Source organism: Microcaecilia unicolor, chromosome 7 (assembly GCF_901765095.1).
Source record: "Microcaecilia unicolor chromosome 7, aMicUni1.1, whole genome shotgun sequence".
Classification (NCBI taxonomy): Eukaryota; Metazoa; Chordata; class Amphibia; order Gymnophiona; family Siphonopidae; genus Microcaecilia; species Microcaecilia unicolor.
The window spans coordinates 217642311-217657639 of NC_044037.1; the positions used below are offsets into that span (position 1 = coordinate 217642311).

Sequence of the window (15329 nt, forward strand, 5' to 3'; positions counted from 1 at the left end):
TTGCATAGTTATAGAATATGGCCCAGTGTGCCTAAATCAACATTCCAGGATTTACGCCATGTTTTCATTGGTGTAAATGAATGTGTATAGTTTTAGGCACTGGGACATTAACTAAGCGTATTCTATATACTGCACCTAAATCTAGGTGCCACTTATAGAATAAACTTATTGGCACTGCTTTCCGCTCTGAGGTTTAAGGCACCATATATAGAATCTCCCTCTATGGGGCTTAGATATCAACATGAGCTACCATTATCTCCTATAATGAGTCTGGAATTGAGACTTGGCTTCCTTACATATATGTAGAATATGATTAAAAGCAGAGTTCATATTATGCTGTAACAGTTACAGGATGCTCGTAAAATTAGTCAGGCTGAGTGGTTCTGTTTTTACCTTGAGTACTATATGAATTTCTGGCTGCTCTAACTCAAAAAAGATGTAGGAGACCTAAGATACAGAGAAAGACAACAACAATGACAAAGGGTATAGAATGGCTCTCTTAAGGTGAAAAAGACTAGGGATCTTCCGCTTGGAGATGAGACGAGGACTGAGAAGGAATACAATAGACATTTATCAAATCTTAAGTGATGTGGAACAAGTGAAAATAAGGAACAGTTATTTACCTTTTCAAACAATACTGAGGACATTTTTCAGATCTATTTGTCTGGGTAAATAGCTCTCACAGGCTTTCATAGTGCATATTCAGTTCTATTAATCAGATCCCAAGGGGACATTCCCAGGGGTGAGCTTAGATTGGGAAAGGAAAACAGTGAATGTAGTTTTCACTTTCAAAATGACATTTTACATGCAAAAAATGGCTCTTATGAAATTTCTCAGCCAAATACGCATGTATATGTATGCACACACATGTAGGTGTTCCCAGGGGCATAGTTTGGGCAGATCCAGTGTTGTATAGTAACTACGAGGCCCTTTTACAAAGCCCAACGCAGGCTTGCTGCATACTAACCCGGAACTACCGCTGGCCCAATACGACTTTTGGCGATAGTTCCGCCTTGAGTGTGCGCCATTTCCGTCATGCCGGAAAAATTTTATTTTATAGCGAGGCGTTAACCTGGCAGTAATTGGGCATCATTGTGTGCTGCCCAGTTAACACCGGGTTACTGCAGGAACGCTTACCGCCACCTCAATAGGTGGCTGTAAGTGCACCCCCCTCCACATGGCCACATGGTAAGAGTAATCCTACTGCATAGCCATTTTTTAGGGTCTTTTTACCCGCTGCGGTAAAAAAAGACATCATAGAGGTATATAAAATAATGAGTGGAGTGGAACAGGTGGATGTGAAGTGTCTGTTCACGCTTTCCAAAAATAGTAGGACTAGGGGGCATGCGATGAAACTACAGTATAGTACATTTAAAACAAATAGGAGAAAATTTTTCTTCACCCAACGCGTAATTAAACTCTGGAATTCGTTGCCGGAGAACGTGAAGGCGGTTAGCTTGGCAGAGTTTAAAAAGGGTTTGGACAGTTTCCTAAAGGACAAGTCTATAGATCGCTACTAAATGAACTTGGGGAAAAATCCACAATTTCGGGAATAACATATATAGAATGTTTGTACGTTTGGGAAGCTGTCAGGTGCCCTTGACCTGGATTGGCCGCTGTCGGGGACAGGATGTTGGACTTGATGGGACTTTGGTCTTTTCCCAGTATGGCATTACTTATGTACCTTTTACCCACTGTGGTAAAAGGGGGCTTGGGTGCACATCAAAAACACACACCGATGCCAGCACAGGCCCCCTTTTGCCGCAGCTTGGTAAAAGGGGCCCCGAGTTAGGTGCATGTTAGCGTCTAATGCAGCTTAGTAAACAGACTCCGCAGTTGCATATTTCAGTGATGTATCAAAAATTATTAGGAAAAATTTAGGATTGATTTGCAAATGTTTTTTTAATGAACTCATTCCAAATCTGTGTTGAAAGCTTTTTAGCAAACCAGGCCAAACATCTGTAAAAATGTTTTAAAAAGTAATATTGGGTAGCCTAATATTGGGTAACTGGTCCAATGAAGAACACATTAAAAATTTACTTAAGTAAAAGTAAAAGGTTAGGAGGTCTTTCACAAAAGTATGCTAGTGTTTTTAGCATGTGCTAAAAATTAGTACACACTAAACGCTAGACACCCATAGGAATATATGGGTGTCTCTAGCCCTATGCCATGGAGGTTATCTTTTCTCCCATTCGCCCCGCCCAGTCGGCCGCGGTGGCGGCGTCGGACTACTACTTTCGCCCGCCTGCAGCTTCCAACCTCTCCACCTACCTCAGTCTCACAGCTTCTCATCCTTTGAAGTTCACTCCATCCGTCTATTCCACCCACTGCCACTCAGAGTTGCAGTCATTTACCGCCCCACCTGATAAATCCCTCCCATCCTACCTTACCGACTTTGATGCCTGGCTCTCCGTCTTTCTAGAGCCCTCATCCCCATCCCTCATTCTCGGTGACTTCAACATCCACACTGATAACCCTTCCGATTCATATGTTGCTCAGTTCCTCACTCTTACCTCCTCCTTCAACCTCCAACTGAGCCCCACCACCCCTACTCACAAATCTGGCCACTGTCTTGATCTCGTCCTCTCTTCTACTTGCTCACCCTCCACTTTCTGCGTTTCACCTCTTCCTCTCTCCGACCACCACCTTATCACATTCACACTTCAGCACCCCCCACCTCACTCTCGCCCAACACTAACTACTACGTCCAGAAATCTCCAGGCTGTTGACCCCTCCACCTTATCCTCTACTATCTCTGATCTCCTCCCTTCCATCTTGTCCTCCACATCCGTTGACAAAGCTGTCTCCACTTACAATGCCACTCTTTCCTCTGCTCTAGACACCCTTGCACCGTCCACCTCCCGGCCCACAAGACATACCAATCCCCAGCCCTGGCTGACCCCTTGCACCCGATACCTTCGCTCCTGCGCCCGTTCGGCTGAACGCCTCTGGAGGAAATCTCGCACCCTTACTGACTTCATTCACTTCAAATTCATGCTATCCTCCTTCCAATCCTCCCTATTCCTCGCTAAGCAGGACTATTATATCCAATTGACCAATTCTCTTAGCTCTAACCCTCGTCGTCTATTCGCCACCCTCAACTCCCTCCTCAAAGTGCCCTCTGCTCCCACCCCCCTTCACTCTCTCCTCAATCTCTGGCCCACTACTTCCGTGACAAGGTCCAGAAGATCAACCTCGAATTCACCACTACTCCCTCTCCTCCTCTTCAGCCTATATCTCACTCTCTCATCCAACCTACCCAGGCCTCCTTCTCCTCCTTTCCTGCTATCACCGAAGAAGAAATCGCCCATCTCCTCTCCTCCTCGAAAGCCACCACTTGTTCCTCTGACCCCATCCCCACTAACCTACTCAACACCATCACTCCTACCATCACCCCCACCATCTGTCATATACTTAACCTTTCTCTCTCCACTGCATCTGTCCCGGACACCTTCAAGCACGCTGTGGTCACTCCACTCCTCAAAAAACCATCACTTGACCCTACCTGTCCCTCCAACTACCGCCCCATTTCCCTCCTACCCTTCCTCTCCAAGATACTTGAACGCGCCGTTCACAGCCGCTGTATTGATTTTCTCTCCTCTCATGCCATCCTCGATCCGCTCCAATCCGGCTTTCGCCCCCTACACTCAACAGAAACGGCACTATCTAAAGTCTGCAATGACCTATTCCTCGCCAAATCCAAAGGTCACTACTCCATCCTCATCCTCCTCGACCTCTCCGCCGCTTTTGACACTGTCAATCACAACCTACTTCTTGACACACTGTCCTCCCTTGGGTTCCAGGGCTCTGTCCTCTCCTGGTTTTCCTCTTATCTCTCCCATCGTACCTTCAGAGTACACTCTCATGGTTCGTCCTCCTCCCCTATCCCGCTCTCTGTTGGAGTTCCTCAGGGATCTGTCCTTGGGCCCCTTCTTTTTTTCAATGTACACCTCTTCCTTAGGCTCCCTGATTTCTTCTCATGGTTTCCACTATCATCTTTATGCCGACGACACCCAGCTTTATCTCTCCACACCAGAAATCACTGCGGAGACCCAGGCCAAAGTCTTGGCCTGCTTATCCGACATTGCTGCCTGGATGTCCAACCGCCACCTGAAACTGAATATGTCTAAGACTGAACTTATTGTCTTCCCACCCAAACCCACTTCCCCTCTCCCTTCACTCTCTATCTCAGTTGAGAACACCCTCATCGTCCCCGTCTCATCTGCCCGCAACCTCGGTGTCATCTTCGACTCCTCCCTCTCCTTTTCTGCGCACATCCAGCAGATAGCCAAGACCTGTCGCTTCTTCCTCTATAACATCAGCAAAATTCGCCCCTTCCTCTCCGAGCACACCACCCGAACTATCATCCACTCTCTCATTACCTCTCGCCTTGACTACTGCAACCTACTCCTGACCGGCCTCCCACGTAGCCATCTACTCCCCCTTCAGTCCATCCAGAACTCTGCCGCACGTCTTATCTTCCGCCTTAACCGATATACTCATATCACCCCTCTCCTCAAGTCACTTCACTGGCTCCCAATCAGATACCGCATACAGTTCAAGCTTCTCTTACTCACCTACAAATGCACTCGATCTGCGGCCCCTCCGTACCTCTCTACCCTCATCTCTCCTTACGTCCCTACCCGTAACCTCCGCTCTCAAGACAAATCCCTCCTTTCAGTACCCTTCTCCACCACCTCCAACTCCAGGCTCCGTCCCTTCTATCTCGCCTCACCCCATGCCTGGAACACACTCCCTGAGCCCATACGCCGAGCCCCCTCCCTACCCATCTTCAAATCAATGCTCAAAGCCCACCTCTTCAATGTCACCTTCGGCTCCTAATCACTACACCTCTTCTCAGAAAACTTATCTACCCCAACTTGACATTTCGTCCTTTAGATTGTAAGCTCTTCTGAGCAGGGACCGTCCTTAATTGTTAATTTGTACAGCGCTGCGTAACCCTAGTAGCGCTCTAGAAATGTTAAATAGTAGTAGTAGTATTTAGCACAAAGGTTTTCAAACCCAGTCCTCAGGGCACACCCAGCCAGTCAGGGTTTTCAGGATATCCCTATTTATTCAGTGGGATATCCTGAAGAGCCCGACTGGTTGGGTATGCCCCAGGCCTGGGTTGAAAACCTCTGGTTTAGCGCATACTAAAAACGCTAGCTTGCCTTTGTAAAAGGCCCTCTTACTGCCCAATATAATACTTTTTGAGTAAAACGTAAAAGTGCTGTAATTACAGTGAATGCAACTATTGTTAATATTTTTATCCCAACAATTTTATTGCTCTACAATTTAAAATCTACTTTGCTTTTAGTAAAACTAAATTTTGAAAATGACTGTCACTCATGTGAGTCTTTATCACAGCTAAAAAGGTGTTCAACAACTGCACGCACGCCAGTCCAACACGGCCGCTGGCAGTATTTCTGCCTCAAGTGTGCGCCATTTCCAGCGCACCAGAATTTTAAAAATTTTATAGTGTGGCGCTAACCTAGCAGTAATCGGACATCACCATGTGCTGCCCAGTTACCGTGGGAGCCCTTACCACTACCTCAATGGGCGGTAATGGCTCCCCCCTGCATGGCCACAAAGTAAGAGTAATCTTACTGCATGGCCATTTTTATAGGGTTTTTTTTTACCCGCTGCAGTAAAATGGCCCCTGCTGTTACTGCAGGGCCCTTTCTTCCACAGCTTTAGTAAAAAGACTCTTAGTTACTATACAACACTAGCTAAAGGTACTAAATATAAGTAAGAAAAAATTGAAGAGCAATTTGAGCACATTTTTCTGTATTTTTTCCCCTTAAGTTTTATGGGAAATGTTATTTCAGTTTCTAGCTGTTATAGGTGGTTAATAGACCCCAATCAATCAATAAATATATATATATAGATAGCTGTACCTATCCTGAAACTTTGGAGCCCAATATTCAGAAAATGCTGAGCTCCTAAATTTATGCTCCTAAGTTAGCCTCCTAAACTTGTGCCCTATTTTCAGCCAAACTTGGCAGCATGACTTTTCAGCTGAAAATTCAATCTTGATTTTGGAGCTAAAAGTTACACTCATAGATTTAAGTTTGCCAGTCATTTGCCTAGATTTATGAGCATAGTTCTGAAAATCTGTGCTAAGCTCCTAATTTTTTTTCTTCTCTAAATCTGCCCCTCTAGCCAACCACTTTTTATGCTCCTAAATTTAAGAGTTTAGTGAAATTTTGAGTAAAGTTTATACACTGAGCCCCAGTACATTTTTAAAGAAGCCAATTTATGAACATGCACGTAACTCTCAAAGTTACAAGCATAAAATCCATTGATTATTGGGCCCTTGGTTTCTGTGGGCTGAATGGTTTAGGAGATAATGAGGGGCATAATCGAAAGGGACGCCCAAGTTTTGTTGAGGGCGTCTTCGCAAAACGTCCCGATGGAGGGGCGAGGAAACCCGTTTTATCGAAAAAAGATGGACATCCATCTTTCATTTCGATAATACGGTCGAGGACGCCCAAATCTTGGAATTTAGGTCGTCCTTAGAGATGGTTGTCCCTAGACTCGGTCATTTCTGATTTTCGGTGATAATGAAAACCAAGGACGACCATCTCAGAAATGACCAAATGCAAGCCCTTTGGTTGTGGGAGGAGCCAGCATTCGTAGTGCACTGGTCCCCCTGACATGCCAGGACACCAACCAGGCACCCTAGGGGGCACTGCAGTGGACTTCATAAATTGCTCCCAGGTACATAGCTCCCTTACTTTGTGTGCTGAGCCCCCCAAAACCCACTACCCACAACTGTACACCACTACCATAGCCCTTATGGGTGAAGGGAGGCACCTAGATGTGGGTACAGTGGGTTTCTGGTGGGTTTTGGAGGTTTCGCTGTTTCCTCCACAAATGTAACAGGTAGGGGGGATGGGCCTGGGTCCGCATGCCTGAAGTGCACTGCACCCACTAAAACTGCTCCAGGGACCTGCATACGGCTGTGATGGAGCTGAGTATGACATCTGAGGCTGGAAAAAAATATTTTGAAAGATGTTTTTTTGAGGGTGGGAGGGGGTTAGTGACCACTGGCGGAGTAAGGGGAGGTCATCTCCGATTTTCTCCGGTGGTCATCTGGTCATTTGGGGCACCTTTTAGTGCCTTGGTCGTAAGAAAAACAGGACCAGGTAAAGTTGTCCAAGTGCTTGTCAGGGACGCCCTTTTTTTCCATTATGGGTCAAGGACGTCCATGTGTTAGGCACGCCCAAGTCCCGCCTTCGCTACACCTCTGATACGCCCCCTTGAACTTTGGCCGTCCCTGCGATGGAAAGCAGTTGGTGACGTCCAAAATCGGCTTTCTTTTATACCGATTTGGACGACCCTGGGAGAAGGGTGCCCATCTTCCGATTTGTGTTGAAAGATGGGCATCCTTCTCTTTCGAAAATGAGCCTGAATGTGTACACAGTGAATACATACAGTAAGCAATTTGGAAAAAAGTGCTAAAAACTAAGGTGCTGATATTCAAAGGCATTTATCTGGATTACAGCCATTGTTAGCCAGATAAATGTCTTACCCCCCTCCCCCCCCCCCCGTACAAAGCTGCGCTAGTGGCTGCTGGTGTGATAATGCCATCACAGCCCATTCAAAGTGAATGGGCTGTGTCGGCATTACTGTGCAGCTTTGTAAGGGGGTGTTGTGGGCTGAATATCCTTCCAAACCACTTCAGCACTATGGTGGCAGTTCTATAAATTGAAGCTCCGTTTTAGGCACAAAAAGGGGCATACATAGCACCAATTCTATAATGAATTAAGGGGAAACCTAAGCTTTACAGAATATTAGTGCCAAGCCGCATTGGTTTAGCAAATGTTAGGCACACCTATCACCAACCGGTCAATGGTTTGTGTAGACGGTCGCACCTAAGTGTGCAATGCAATGCTCATATACAGTGGGGGAAATAAGTATTTGATCCCTTGCTGATTTTGTAAGTTTGCCCACTGACAAAGACATGAGCAGCCCATAATTGAAGGGTAGGTTATTGGTAACAGTGAGAGATAGCACATCACAAATTAAATCCGGAAAATCACATTGTGGAAAGTATATGAATTTATTTGCATTCTGCAGAGGGAAATAAGTATTTGATCCCCCACCAACCAGTAAGAGATCTGGCCCCTACAGACCAGGTAGATGCTCCAAATCAACTCGTTACCTGCATGACAGACAGCTGTCGGCAATGGTCACCTGTATGAAAGACACCTGTCCACAGACTCAGTGAATCAGTCAGACTCTAACCTCTACAAAATGGCCAAGAGCAAGGAGCTGTCTAAGGATGTCAGGGACAAGATCATACACCTGCACAAGGCTGGAATGGGCTACAAAACCATCAGTAAGACGCTGGGCGAGAAGGAGACAACTGTTGGTGCCATAGTAAGAAAATGGAAGAAGTACAAAATGACTGTCAATCGACAAAGATCTGGGGCTCCACGCAAAATCTCACCTCGTGGGGTATCCTTGATCATGAGGAAGGTTAGAAATCAGCCTACAACTACAAGGGGGGAACTTGTCAATGATCTCAAGGCAGCTGGGACCACTGTCACCACGAAAACCATTGGTAACACATTACGACATAACGGATTGCAATCCTGCAGTGCCCGCAAGGTCCCCCTGCTCCGGAAGGCACATGTGACGGCCCGTCTGAAGTTTGCCAGTGAACACCTGGATGATGCCGAGAGTGATTGGGAGAAGGTGCTGTGGTCAGATGAGACAAAAATTGAGCTCTTTGGCATGAACTCAACTCGCTGTGTTTGGAGGAAGAGAAATGCTGCCTATGACCCAAAGAACACCGTCCCCACTGTCAAGCATGGAGGTGGAAATGTTATGTTTTGGGGGTGTTTCTCTGCTAAGGGCACAGGACTACTTCACCGCATCAATGGGAGAATGGATAGGGCCATGTACCGTACAATTCTGAGTGACAACCTCCTTCCCTCCGCCAGGGCCTTAAAAATGGGTCGTGGCTGGGTCTTCCAGCACGACAATGACCCAAAACATACAGCCAAGGCAACAAAGGAGTGGCTCAGGAAGAAGCACATTAGGGTCATGGAGTGGCCTAGCCAGTCACCAGACCTTAATCCCATTGAAAACTTATGGAGGGAGCTGAAGATGCGAGTTGCCAAGCGACAGCCCAGAACTCTTAATGATTTAGAGATGATCTGCAAAGAGGAGTGGACCAAAATTCCTCCTGACATGTGTGCAAACCTCATCATCAACTACAGAAGACGTCTGACCGCTGTGCTTGCCAACAAGGGTTTTGCCACCAAGTATTAGGTCTTGTTTGCCAGAGGGATTAAATACTTATTTCCCTCTGCAGAATGCAAATAAATTCATATACTTTCCACAATGTGATTTTCCGGATTTAATTTGTGATGTGCTATCTCTCACTGTTACCAATAACCTACCCTTCAATTATGGGCTGCTCATGTCTTTGTCAGTGGGCAAACTTACAAAATCAGCAAGGGATCAAATACTTATTTCCCCCACTGTATGTACATAGGCAGGATAAGTACCAAGATCAAGACCAAAGAGTAGGGGCATGCAAATTTGTAGCCTTATCTTCTAAGTATATAGAGGCAGTTGTATCCCTGATTTGACAATTTTCCCTTAAAGAGTTTCACTCACAACTCAGTGGTGTAAATACTGCCCAAACAGCACCTGGAGGTTATGATGCAAGTAAATCTAACAGGTTTCTAGCCCATGTGCCCTACTGTCTGTATAATTTATTCTGGAATATGGAAAGATAAGTGCATGCTCCGCTTTTAATCCAAGAACTAATGTGTTTTCAGTATTACAATATTTTTTTTCTCTTCTTTTCAAACCAGAAGTAAAAGATTTCCTTGGTTTTAAGGGAGTTCTCGTCATATGACCTGTTTACCCAGTCTTCCCACATCAGTTATGCCAATGAAATCAGTTTCACAAGTGATTTGCACATATAATTCACATAGCAATAGATTAGTGGTAATCTCAAAAATAGTGTAAAATCTGTAGCAAGTGCTCCTTTCATAAATATTTTCAACATGCTGGTCAGTCATTGATATGCTTATCATGGTTGCACTGGGGTCAACATTCAGCATGGTTTAAGCAGGCAGAAATGGCTCCTATTCACTTAAACCACACTGCACTGGCCGGATGCCAACACTCAGCAACATTAAACTGGGAAGTGCCACTGAATATTAGCTCTGACCTCCATGGCACAATCTAAGCAGTGCCTGGGTGGTCTGGGTGTGAAGTAGGAGCAGATCTAGAAGTTATGCGGGTATTGGCGATATTCGGTGCCAGTGTGTGCATACCTAACCAGGCAGATAGAACATTAAAAACACAGTCCTACCTTTATCCAGTTAGGTATTCTAGTACCAGGACTAATATTGTCCAGCATCCGCCTAACTTCCAAGTTCACCAAAAACCTGGATATTCAATGCTGGTGCCCGGATTGAATATCTGAATCTAACTTAACAGGAAGCACTCAGTGCCTAAAAAAACCCCACTGACCACCAGCAGCTGAATATTGACCCAATAGTCTGCAAATTTTGAAAGCTACTGATGCTACACAGATACTGGTGGCAAAAGTGAGATATTAGAAATCACTGGACTAACATCAGTATTATAATTGCAGAGTTGCTACCTAATAAGGAATACACTTCAGCCCTGTTTTTCATCACCATGTAAATATATTAATAAATCACAACTTTATTTTGTCAGGCATTTGATAAACTTGAAAGTATTGAGGCTTGCTTGAAGCTACTAAAATCAAAGGATCTAAGTAAACCTGTTATGACCACGAAGCTTAAAGACCTACAAAAGGAAGTAGAAGAGTGCACAGTGGATAGTCTGCAAAAAGGGAAGCATTTAATCAAGAAGGACTCCAATAGGTGGGTTAAAACTCCTTTGTTTCATAGAATTGAGCCACTCCTTAAAATTTCACAGAAATTCACAGTTAATGATATACTTGGGTTTCAATGGTGACAATGCTAATACAAGGAAGGAACAAGCAGGGATGAAAGCTAGTGCACCTGTAGCAGGGCCCATGAAATACAAGAAGCCTCAACCTGCTGTGATCAGGATGCATTTGTGCAGCTCAGCCAATGTTTGAGTTTTACTGTGGCCATACAACAGGATAGTTATCCCCTGAAGCAGTGATGCGAAACAGGATTTCCCTGTTGGGATTTTGATGATCAGCAGGTGATAAAGGATTGGCAAAGGTCAAAGAAATTGTGCAGCTAAGTACTATTTGTATTTTTTGATGCTCCATAGCTCTTTGTTTATGCCTGTTGTGTGTTAGCATTTTTTTCACTCTGTCTAATCTTCCATAAGTGGAGTTTTTTTTCTTGACCTGTGATGGGTGTCCACCTTAAGCTCTATATGTGAGTGAGGAGCTGTGGTTTGTTCACTGAGGTATTTTTTCTCCACTTTTTTGAAAATATTATATTATGTATAAGCCAGAGTAATAGCGCTATATACAGTTATAGAAACTTGCTAATTGTTTTTTTTACAGAATTCAATATGCAATAACTTTCTCTAGCATAATCATAGTTCCAATAACCAAGGCATAATTGGCCTACCTTGGCCGTCTTCAGTTACCTCTCACAAAAACACAGAGTGCAAGTGTCCCGTTCCGGGCCCTTACCTGGCGCCCCGCGGGCCGGAGCGGGAGGTTGGGGCGCCCGGGGAATGCGGTCCGACGGGGGAGGGCTGCCACGGGGATCGCCGCGACTGCGAGTTGCTCCGAGGCCGGCGATCCAGAAGAACTAACGCCGGCCTCGGAGAAGGAGATCCGCCGGCCAAGATGGCGGCGCCGGCGTCGGCGTTCCCCTCGCTGCAGCAGGACCAGCGAGGAGGCTCCGCCCACTCGCGCCGGATTGGCGCATCCTCATAGGAACTCTGCCCATCGGACGGAGGGACCAATCCGGGCCCCGCTGCCGGCCGGGACGGAGAGGATTGGTCCCAGCTGTTCTCCAGCCAGGACGAGCGGGGGATTTAAACGGAAGCACGGAGGGGACCCAGTGCTTCCGTTTTCTTGTTTGAAGCCATCCTGCTAAGCGATTTCCAAGTCGGTGTTTGTTCCTCGTGGCTGCTAGCCGTCCGGCTAGTTATTTCCAAGTCTGTGTTTGTGCCTCGTGACTGCTAGCCGTCCTGCTAGCTATTTCCAAGACTGTGTTTGTCCCTCATGCCAGCTAGCCGTCCTGCTAGCTATTTCCAAGACTGTGTTTGTTCCTCATGCCAGCTAGCCGTCCTGCTAGCTATTTCCAAGACTGTGTTTGTTCCTCATGCCAGCTAGCCGTCCTGCTAGCTATTTCCAAGACTGTGTTTGTTCCTCATGCCAGCTAGCCGTCCTGCTAGCTATTTCCAAGACTGTGTTTGTTCCTCATGCCAGCTAGCCGTCCTGCTAGCTATTTCCAAGACGGTGTTTGTTCCTCATGCCAGCTAGCCGTCCTGCTAGCTATTTCCAAGACTGTGTTTGTTCCTCATGCCAGCTAGCCGTTCTGCTAGCTATTTCCAAGACTGTGTTTGTTCTTCAGGCCAGCTAGCCGTTCTGCTAGCTATTTCCAAGACTGTGTTTGTTCCTCATGCCAGCGAGCCGTCTCGCTAGCTATTTCCAAGACTGTGTTTGTTCCTCAAGCCAGCTAGCCATCCTGCTAGCCATTTCCTTGACTGAGCCTGTTCCTCAGAACAACTAGCCGTCCTGCTAGTAATTGCCAAGTCAGCGTACGTCCCTGTTGTCAGCTAGCCGCCCGGCTAAGCTACGTTACCAAGGACTCTGTACCCACGTCCAGCCAGGCCAGCCGTCACCCCGTGGTTCCAGCAGTCCTGCTGGCCGCCCGCAGCTGAGGGCTCAACCCTCGGTGAACGGCGGTCGCCGCGGGTGAAGATTCGGGGTGCTCGGTTATTTCCTGGGCCTAGTGGAGCTCGGGAAAACTCGAGAGCTCACCTACACCAGAGTGACATCAGAGCCGCGACAGCAAGTATCTAAGCTAGGGCCACTCCTCTTCCCTGGAACTCCCCTCAGGTACTGCAACCAAGCCAGAACACTCTGGAAGGATCCTTGCTTGGTGCCTTCCTGATCTGTTCTGCCAGAGGTCCTTTAATTCCCACTCCATGGTCCTTGCTTGAGCCGTGCCTTCCTGATCAAACAAGTTAACTAAGCTATTCCCTGCCTTAAGGTAGCTCAGTTCCAACTTCAATGAGGGAGTTCCTTAAGGAAATCCTACCTTATACCATCCACTCCCTCACAGGCTCCTACAGCAGCAGATCTGGAGATGCTGAGACAGACCATGAATTATATAGAGGGGTACAAACTGACAGAACAGACCAAGTTGTTTGAAGGGGTGTCACTATATATACTGATGACGTGAAGGGTGTACACAGGTAAATGTATAGAATACTAATGACTGAAGTATAATTCTGAGAACTCCCATAATTAATATTGTAAAACAGGGGCGTATCTGAAAGTTGGCGGTAGCGGGGGCCGAAGCCAGAGTGAGGGGGCACATTATAGCCCCCCCCCCGCCGCCATTTCCGACCCCGCCCCCCGCCGCCGTGGGTACCTTTGCTGGTGGGGGACCCCAACCCCCACCAGCCGAGGTCCGCTTCCTCCTGCCGCTGCGAGGTTTTTTAAGTTCTTCATCGGGATTCGTCCTCCGTCACTCTGTGCTGCTGTTCAAAGAAGCTGCTAGCTGAATGCAGTTTCGGACTGAGTCTGACGTCGCTGCTGCACGTTGTACGTGCAGGACATCAGACTCATGTACAACGTGCAGCAGCGACGTCAGACTCAGTCCGAAACTGCATTCAGCTAGCAGCTTCTTTGAACAGCAGCACAGAGTGACGGAGGACGAATCCCGATGAACTTAAAAAACCTCGCAGCGGCAGGAGGAAGCGGACCTCGGCTGGTGGGGGTTGGGGTCCCCTGCCAGCAAAGGTACCCACGGCGGCAGTAGGGGGGTCCATGGCAAAATCTGTGGGGGCCCAGGCCCCTGTGGCCCCACACAGATACGCCCCTGTTGTAAAAGAATATTTAATTGCTTTTTTGATTTATCAAAGTGCTTTTCCATTCACCTAGTTCCACTTATGACAGATGTATTAATGATTTTCATATTTTACTCTGTTATTTCTAGTATTTTGTATTTTATTATTGACCAATATATTACTGTACTAAACCATCTTAATTGTCTTACTTAGGGGTCCTTTAACTATGTTGTGGTAAAAATAAGCCTTAGAGTGCCCTTATGCGGGTCTTTCCTACAGTCTAAGGCCATTTTTCCACAGCCATAAAACCCCCGATTTTCTAATTTTTTTTCATTAATGGCCAGGTACTAATTTTACCATTAACTCACATGTAACAGTAAAGAGGGATTCAAAGGTGAAGTGAACAAGGCACAGCAAAAAAAGTAGCATGATGGGCCCTAAGAACTGATTGTGAGGGAACACACTTTATTAAAGGACCTGACACAGGCCGTGTTTTGGCAATATGCCTATGTCAGGGGCCAGCTGATTCAATATTACAACACAATTCACTTGTTTCGTTAAATCAGAATAAATAGGCAATTCCAGCACACCTACTGAGGAAAATGCCACATTCTGGTGACTTTCATATACAAAAGTCAAACGTAAAGATCAGGCTATGTAACGTTATTAGCAGCTTCTGGAACATTAAGAGGACCAACTTCCCTGTCACAGCTAGTGAAACATGGACCACATTGGTAGCTGGTCTCTGGATATTTGAGCTAAGAATTCCATACTATTAAAATTATTTGTAAGTCTGAACTAATTAAAATTTGTACAAGACAAATGTAGTGGACCTACGACAAATTGTGGCGAGCCATGAGCATTCAAATGTTATAGCTCCTGTGAAATATGCCACCTCTAATGGTTCTAAACAAACTCCATATAATGAAATGAAAGTTAAAACTGCGTGTTATAACGTTTGTCTATAAAAGTTATATATGTGTTGGGATTGTTTTTAAGGTTGTTGTGTTTTTTTTTTTTTTTTTTAGAGCAGCAGTCTATTTCAGATAGCTGCATGCTTTTACAAAGGAACTAATGCTAAATCAGGCAAATCAAGCCAAATGTTTGTTTTTCCTTTTTTTGCCTGGAGCTGAGACACCCCAAAGGAGTGGGGGGGGGGGGGGAAATGGGGACCCACACCCCCTGCAACAGTGCCCCATGGGGCCGAGCCATACATCTCACCTAGGGGCCCTTTTACTAAGGCATATAGGTGCCTACGTGCGTTCAACGCGTGCTAAATTGGAACTACCACCCGGCTACTGCATGCCCCGGGCGGTAATTCCATTTTTGATGTGTATCCAAAACATGCGGTAGAAAAT

General features: G+C 46.2%; 1 protein-coding gene across 1 annotated transcript in view; it reads left to right on the plus strand.

The window, feature by feature from the left end:
• CCDC141 (coiled-coil domain containing 141) overlaps positions 1–15329 on the plus strand; it is a 237817-nt gene that overhangs the window by 89814 nt on the left and 132674 nt on the right. The window contains exon 9 of the mRNA XM_030210847.1: positions 10711–10880. Within this exon, the coding sequence (XP_030066707.1) occupies positions 10711–10880 (170 nt within the window). The remainder of the gene's footprint in view (positions 1–10710; positions 10881–15329) is intronic.